Below are 8,355 nucleotides of genomic sequence, written 5' to 3'. Positions count from 1 at the left end.
TCCCCGAAGCTGATTAGGAGCCGTGCGATTCGTCTCTTTGAATCTGTGGGATTTGGGTCAGCTTCTTCCAACTGAGGTTGGTCGAGATTCAATTGAGGGATAGCGTGGGTCCTTCTGTCACCACAGGTATGACTGCAACTCAGTTGGAGTTTGGTAATGAATCGATTTGAAGCGCGGGTTTCTTTACAAAATTAGGAGTTTGGATTTTGCTAGACTAATTTCTATCTGTGCAGTTGTGAAATGTACCAGTAATTAGGGTTTCTTTTCACGAAATTTGCGTTCAATATCTGCATTTTGTGTTTCACAGAACTCATGTCCATGACTCGAACATTGAATGACCCAGTAAAAAATTGCTATTTTGCCAATACATCTTATACTAATTAGTCAAAACGCATTATAGATAATCTCAACTTTATAGTCCTACTTGTTTTTGGAGTGTACCTGTTCTCATAACAGAATGTACAGAATGTTCTCATAATAGACTGAACATTAATGCATATTTCTGTGCTCTTCAAATTGGATTTGTGCTAGCTAGGGCCTTTTTTCTTTCATCCTCTTGGGCAAATTTTGTTGCCCAAATGTAGATAGAAAATGCCTCATTTACCCACAACAGACTTCATATACCAAAATGTGTGCTAGAAAAAACTCTTTTTACTGGTTTTAGTGCATGTAGTCCTAATGCTACTAATGATCAAGAACAGGGATGACTCTTATATTAAGATGTGATGAAATAAATTATCCAACATATATATATATATATATATATATATAGATATAGATGAACCTTGTAGTGAGTATATGGAGTGCAAGAGACCTTATCAAGGAAGGTATAAGGTGGAGGGTTGGAGATGGAAAGAAGATAAAAATTTGGGGTGATAAATGGTTGAACTCCACTCTTTCACTCTCAATGCAACCACCAAACACAGTGCTCAGGGAAGATTCAAAAGTTGATGAACTGCTGTTTGAAGACAAAAAAGAATGGAATGAAGATTTGATTACTGCTGTGTTTCAAAAAGAGGTAGTAGAACAGATTCTAAGCATTCCACTTGACAGAATACAGGGCATCCTGGGGGCCTTCAAAGAAAGGGGTTTTTACTGTTAAGAGTGCATACTTCTTGCATCTTGAAATGAAAAATGGGTAAAAAGGGGAATACTCTATGGAGAATCAAGTGGACAACAGGTGGAAGTGTATTTGGAACCTAGAAGTACCAAATATGGTCAAGTTTTTCCTATGGAAGGCAGCAAATGAGTTATTACCTACTAAGAGGAATTTGTTCCATAGAAAAATTGTTGAGAATCCTCTATGCCCTATCTGTTTCAGAGATGAAGAATCGGTTATACATGCACTTTGGAAATGCCCTGCAACAAACGATGTATGGGCAAATGGCTTGAGTGGTATACACAAGTGGAAGAGGGAGGGTGTTGATCTGCTAACATTACGGGGAAAGATGATGAAAGAACTCGAGAAAGCTAAGTTAGAAGAGCCAGCTGTTATCCTTAGGAAAGTCTGGCTGAGAAGAAACACCTTTGTTTTTTATAATAGACTCACATGCCCAAGAAGACTGTTATCCACTGCCATTGAGACACTGGAGGATTTCAAGAAAGAAAATGGAAGGGTTATTACTAAAGATCAACAGGCTATGGTGCTTGTTAATAAGTCTAAATGGGTTCGACCTGCAGCAGATTTTGTGAAGGTTAATTGGGATGCATCCTTGGACTTGAAGAATAGAAGAATGGGGATGGAGATAATCAGTAGAAATGAAGAGGGAGAGGCACTGCTTGGGGTGTGTGATAGTAGAATGAATGTATAGTCTCTGAAAGTTGCAGAAAGTATAGCTCTGTGGAAGGCAATGCAGATTTGTAATGATCTCAATATTCAGAAAGTCATCTTTGAAGGGGATGCGAAGACAGTCATCATGGCTGTGAAAAGCGATGAAGAAATTTTATCTCTTGTTGGTCCTTTGATAGATGATATTAGAAATGTCTTTAAGCTTAGGAAGGACTGGTTTTTACAGTTTGATTATAGGGGAAAAAATTTTGTTGCACACAATTTGGCCAAGGCTGCTTTACACTTAGATCAGGAAAATGCATGTTTGGATAGAAGAAGTTCCAAACTTCATAGTCAATTAATAGTCTGGATTTTGACAGAAGATGTATACATGAAACACTTTTATAATATACTGAGGTTTCTTTTAAAAAAAAAAGAACGTGCACACTTTCTGCTAAAAAAAAAAAAGGATAAAAAAAATAAAAAAAATAAAAAAAAATAGAAAAGGAACCTGCAGAAATAGGAAATTAAACAAAGTAATTTAGATTTTGTCTGATCTTACACTACAAGAAAAAAGGGTTTTTCCGGCGATTTTTCTAGTGTTGCAAAACAGAACGCCGCATTAGACTAGTTTTTGCGGCGATTTTTTAATCGCCGCTTAATTCCGTTGAGAAAACTGATTCATCAAGTTACTTATCGAGTTGCAGCGAAAATAGTCTTTTTAGCAGCGATTTATTTCGCCGGTAAAAGAAAAAACATGTTGCAACGCTCGATTTCGCCGTAATATAGTAAGTGGCGCCATTCCCCTAAAAATATTTTGTTTTTCCCCCCGATTTCTTTCCCCCGACACTTCTCTCTGTTCTTCCGCAATACATTATCTTCTCGAGAGTTTGATAACTTGCTTACAATGACTTCTTTTTTGGAGAAAAATATCACCACAATAGATTTTATCTTCCATTTGGGTATATGTATCAATTATATAGTACTCCCTAAATATTAGCCAAGTCCATTCTGAAATATTAATTGAGCAATTAAGTGCACTTCCAATATGATCATGCTATTGGAGTATTTTTTTTCTTATTATTACTGTTTGTTTTTCATGTTAGCCCCATTGTTTATGCATGATCTCTTACATGCATGATGATTGTTAGTCCACAGCCCTCTCATTTCTTTCTGTAGAAAGCTCATAATTCAATATTTTCCCCCGAATTACATTCATATCGTTTCGAGTTAATTTATTTTCTGTTTTTCCCTCACTTATCGCAAATTGCTTTTGAGATTCATGATATACTAAGGGATAATATTGGGGATTATCTTGCAACATATATGGTGTGTGTATATATGGATTAAATGATCGAAATGCATGAAATATAATCACTATTGAATATATGGATTATGTTTTCACGTTAATATTCTACTCCATCTAACTTCACATGATGTGTACTTGTGTGATACACATGTGAGTGATTAATTAAAAAATTCACCAATTAAATATCTAAATGATGAGGAGATCATCCTCCTAATTAATTAGTACTAATGAAAAACAAATATTAAATTCATGAATTAATATATATATATATATATATTTGGTTCTACCCATATTCTGTTTAGATATTACTTAATAGACTGATTTTTGGTTCTTGACATCATGATCATGGATGAAAACCTTGTCAGTTTGGACTGGTATTTGTCCCATTTTCACTAACATATATATAGAGACAAAGAGCCACTAGATTCTGAACCATGTAACAGCCACCATCCGAACCACTATATACTTGGGACCCACGTACAACTAGCGTTACTGTGTCCAGCTGTCAGCATCGTAGATAAATACATCTTCAGTACTCCAAAGAGTTCTCTCTCCCCTCTCTCTTGGTACGTAGGGTGATCCAATTAATAATCATTTGGATGTGATTCCCTAACTTTGTCACCGACTTATAAGACCTTGGCCCCTCATGTTATTCATGAAATATTAATATATTGAATACATCTTCAAGCTTTTTTGTGTAGTTCATCTCATTCTATTTGATATGTCATCCTCAATTATTTTATTCTTCCCCTCCCATATCGTGCTTCAGATGGACAAAAGTTGGATGAATGACCCCGATAGGCTCGTATCACCTGCATACGCCGAAGGCGTTAAATATTTCCTCGCACAAGCACGAAACCATGCAAGTGGAAGGGATCGCATCCGGTGTCCATGTCGTGCATGCCTTAACAATCTGTGGCTGCCTATATTTGAGGTGGAAACTCATTTGTTTATGAAAGGGATCAACCCAAACTACACGCAGTGGATATTTCATGGGGAGGAGGATACAACATGGAACATGAGTGATGAAGATATTGATGATGATATCAACCAAGAAGACGATTACATAGATGACATGCAGGATATGTTGGATGACATCCGGGCAGGCACCTTCGATGATGCGCTCCAAGATAGCACTCCTGCGGCAAACAGGCCACGAGAGACGGTAGATTCATTATCTTTCCAGCAACTACTAGAGGATGCCCGACGTCCGTTATTTGATGGGTGTACAAAATTTTCAAAACTGTCATTCGTGGTCAAGTTGTTACACATCAAATCAATCGGTGGGTGGTCAATTAAGTCATTTGACATTCTACTTGATTTGTTGAGGTCTGCCTTTCCTGATGCCCTATTGCCACAATCATATGAGGAGTCAAGGTCGTTGGAGCGCGGTTTGGGCTTCAAATACCACAAAATCCATGCGTGCCCCAACGACTGCATCTTATTTTGGAAGGAAAATGCAGCTCTTAATGAATGCCCTGTATGTAAGGCTTCGAGGTGGATACCAAATACACACGGACAGCGCGCGGTACCTCAAAAAGTGTTGCGTCACTTTCCTTTGAAACCGAGATTGCAGCGTCTCTTCATGTCTGCAAAGATAGCAGGTGATATGCGATGGCACAAAGAGCAACAGACGAAAGAAGATAGTTGTATGAGACATCCGGCCGACTCTGAGTGCTGGAAGAAATTTGATGAAGATCATGGCTGGTTCGCTTTAGATCCTCGCAATGTTAGGCTCGGTCTGGCAAGTGATGGCTTCACTCCATTCAACAACTTGGCTAAACCTCATAGCATTTGGCCAGTGATCCTTGTCCCCTATAACTTGCCGCCGTGGTCATGCATGAAAGACCAATTCTTCATAACATCTCTGATTATTCCTGGCCCAAGGTCACCAGGGAATGAGATTGATGTATACTTGCAGCCGTTGATCGATGAACTGCTTGAATTTTGGGTAGATGGGGTACCTACATATGATGCCTCAACTAAGGAGACGTTTATGTTGCATGCTGCCTTATTGTGGACAATCAACGATTTTCCTGCCTACGGGAATCTGTCTGGCTGGTCAACAAAGGGAAAATTGGCTTGTCCATCTTGCAATGCAGACACAAACTCTAATTGGTTGAAATATGGCCGAAAACATTGTTACATGGGACATCGTCGTTTCTTACCCCCAGATCACATATGGAGAAGGAAGAAATGGTTGTTCAACAGTAGAGAAGATCATCGCATGCCACCAAGGGAATTTGGTCCTGAAGAGATTCAAAATCAATTGCAAATGATTGGGGATGTTCAGTTTGGCAAATCTCATAGGAAGAAAAAACGCACTGCTGAAGAGCTGAACTGGACAAAGTGTAGCATATTCTTCGTGTTACCTTATTGGTCAACACTTCGACTTCGGCATAATTTAGATGTTATGCATATTGAGAAGAATATTGCCGACAACATCTTATTCACTTTAATGAACAGTCCAGGGAAAAGTAAGGATAACATCAATTCAAGGCGTGACTTAGAGCTTTTGGGCTATAGAAAAGAATTACACTTGATATGGCATGGTGATCGTGTAACAATGCCACATGCACAGTACACATTAAACGTCGAGCAAAGGAATAAATTTTGTGAGTGGTTGTCTGATATCAAATTTTCAGATGGGTTCGCTTCCAATATCTCGAACTGTGTATCTCGATGTGACTGCAAAATCTCAAGGTTGAAAAGCCATGACTGTCACGTTTTCCTTCAAAGACTACTCCCTATTGCTGCTGGGGGGTATTTAAGAAGTGACATTGGCTTGGCTTTGACTGAACTTGGTACTTTCTTCAAAGAGTTGTGCGCTCGAACACTCGATGTCAACCGCCTGGCCCAACTCCAAACTGATGTTGTCACCATTCTATGCAAACTGGAGATGATATTCCTTCCTTCCTTTTTCGATGTTATGGTCCACCTAGCTGTCCATTTACCCCGTGAGGCCAGACTTGGGGGTCCAGTACAATATAGGTGGATGTACCCATTTGAGAGGTATCTCGGCAAATTCAAGCGGTATGTTAAGAATAAAGCCCGCCCAGAAGGTTCAATAGCCGAGGCTTACATTCACACCGAATGCTTGACATTCTGCTCCATGTATCTCAAAGATATTGAGACGAGGTTTAGTCGACCGGAACGCAACATTGATGCTGACGAAGAGGAAACGTTAGATGGGTTCAAAATTTTCAACCAGAAAGTTCGTCCCTTGGGTTGCAACATATGCTGCTTGCATAATACATGGAAAAAGGTTTCATACGAAACAGCGTGAACTTCGCCGTCGTACACAAAATTCTGGAGTGGTGGTAACTGGTGATGAGGCCACAAATAATTTGGACTTCTATGGAGTTATTAATAATATTGTAGAGTTATGCTACATGGAGTGGCGTCGGGTGTACCTGTTTGAATGCGATTGGTTTGATGTTGGTGATCGAAAACGAGGGGTGCGGGTGGATGACCATATGATTAGTGTCAACATGAACAGGACTTGGTATAAGGATGAACCATTCGTGTTGGCGAGTCAGGCTGATCAATGTTTCTACATAAGAGATTTAAGGGCGAAAGGGAATTGGGGTGTTGTGCAGAACTATGCAAATAGGAATGTATACAACATTCCACCACGGCCGAGAGTTCTTGAAGTACTTGATGGGGAATCAAGTACTCCTGATGCCGATCAAGAAGATGAGCCATCATATCATTATGAACCAGTGCAGTGTGATAACACAGATCAAGTGGCAACTCAACTGAATAGACCTGATATACTACCTAGCCATGTAGATGCAAGAGAAATCATGGATCCGGTTGGTCAATGCATAGATTCAACATGCTTTATTAATGATGACATGATCACTTCTGAGTCTGGAAATGCGGCCAGTGAGGGGGAATATTCAGATGAAGAGGACCTATCAACAAATGAGGGGGAACATTCAGATGAGGATGGGCACACAACATCTGATGAGTCTGGCGACCTATAAATATAACCCAGGAACTTCGTTCATTTAAGGTTGAGATATTAGAATTCTTGTTCGAAATTTTCATGGGTATATAGACATCTGACAATATGAGATTGACTTTGAAATTGGTATGTGTATATAGATAGTTCAATATGTGTTTGGGTGAAATATATGTTTTGATTTATTTTCTTACTACCATGAAGAAAATCATTTTACCTGGCTCGAACTACTTATTATGCAAACTCATATTTTCTTATTATGCAAGTAGAAAACAATCTTGAGAGTAGTATTCAAGTTTTACAACATCTATACCTAAATTAAATAGTATCTAACATGTGATTTAATTTGCTTCAGGTTACGTTCAATATTGGGAGGCTGTGTGAACTGGGATGCACTATGCCGTATCAAGGTATATATACGGCCGACTCTCAGTTATTCGTTTATCTATTTAAAGTCTCATAGTGTAAGGGTTAGTCTACCTAAAAGTAACTGAAAATGGTAGATAAATTTGCTTGTTTACGAACCTGTCTGTGCATATTGAGATTATTTTGTATCAATTAGGGCATCAATTTTATCCCACTATGTTATTAACTTGTACTCGTGCAGGTAATCAGCCGGGACCCAGTTCAAGAGGTGGAGGCAGACTTCGAGGTCTTCGAGGTGGAAGGCGTTATATCCCATACTCAGGTCGTCACTGTCGACCACGTGGTGCGAAATTATCTTCATATCATAGCATGGAGGAGTGTAATCAATCCTCCTCGGATGACTCAACACAGGCCACAAGTCCCCCACCATGCGTTATGCCAACTCATGCGGTACAATATATTCAAGAACCCCAACCAAATACTGCTGGGGAACAATCACCTACTGGAGAACAAACTGGTGCACATTTTTCCAATACTTTAATTTTGAAAGCATTTGGATGTTTGTATGTGTTATTAAGTCTGAATATTCCACATTACACTTTAAAATACTAATATATTGTACCTTAAAATACAGCTGCAGATGCCCTAATGGAGACCGAAGGAACGCAAGAACAGAGGAGACGAACTCGTGGGCCATCTAGATGCATTTTCTTTGACAAGCTAAGGAAGAACGGGAAAGTGCAGTTGAAGATAAACGATGGTGAGACAGCCCCATGTTGTGAACACGCTTCTATGTTCACAACACGAGTATCGTGGATTGTGAAACAATACTGTGACATGAGTTACAAGCGTTGGTCGGGTGTCCCACCAGCGATTAAAGAGGAGCTCATTGACCGTGTTCGGGTAAGTAAAAAATTTAATTGTCCTTGTTTGGGGTGTTGTTTA

At 39.3% G+C, this 8,355-nt stretch overlaps 1 protein-coding gene across 1 annotated transcript; it reads left to right on the top strand.

Moving 5' to 3' along the window:
* The first annotated feature begins 3,846 nt into the window (after nt 1-3,846).
* LOC121253348 lies at nt 3,847-5,785 on the top strand. The gene is made up of 2 exons (XM_041153374.1): nt 3,847-5,637; nt 5,723-5,785. Exons 1-2 carry the CDS (start codon nt 3,847-3,849, stop codon nt 5,783-5,785), a joined length of 1,854 nt encoding a protein of 617 aa, XP_041009308.1.
* Nucleotides 5,786-8,355: the final 2,570 nt, after the last annotated feature.

Source organism: Juglans microcarpa x Juglans regia, chromosome 2S (genome assembly GCF_004785595.1).
Source record: "Juglans microcarpa x Juglans regia isolate MS1-56 chromosome 2S, Jm3101_v1.0, whole genome shotgun sequence".
Classification (NCBI taxonomy): Eukaryota; Viridiplantae; Streptophyta; class Magnoliopsida; order Fagales; family Juglandaceae; genus Juglans; species Juglans microcarpa x Juglans regia.
The sequence above is the reverse complement of the archived record's forward strand: the minus strand, read 5'-3'. Positions and strand labels throughout refer to the sequence as shown.

Bases quoted from the DNA above. Each gene is read 5' to 3' on its own strand.
- LOC121253348 (XM_041153374.1), top strand. From the start codon at position 3,847: ATGGACAAAAGTTGGATGAATGACCCCGATAGGCTCGTATCACCTGCA. The intron at 5,638-5,722 runs GTAACAATGCCA...TCAAATTTTCAG, and splicing joins TGATATGGCATGGTGATCGT to ATGGGTTCGCTTCCAATATC.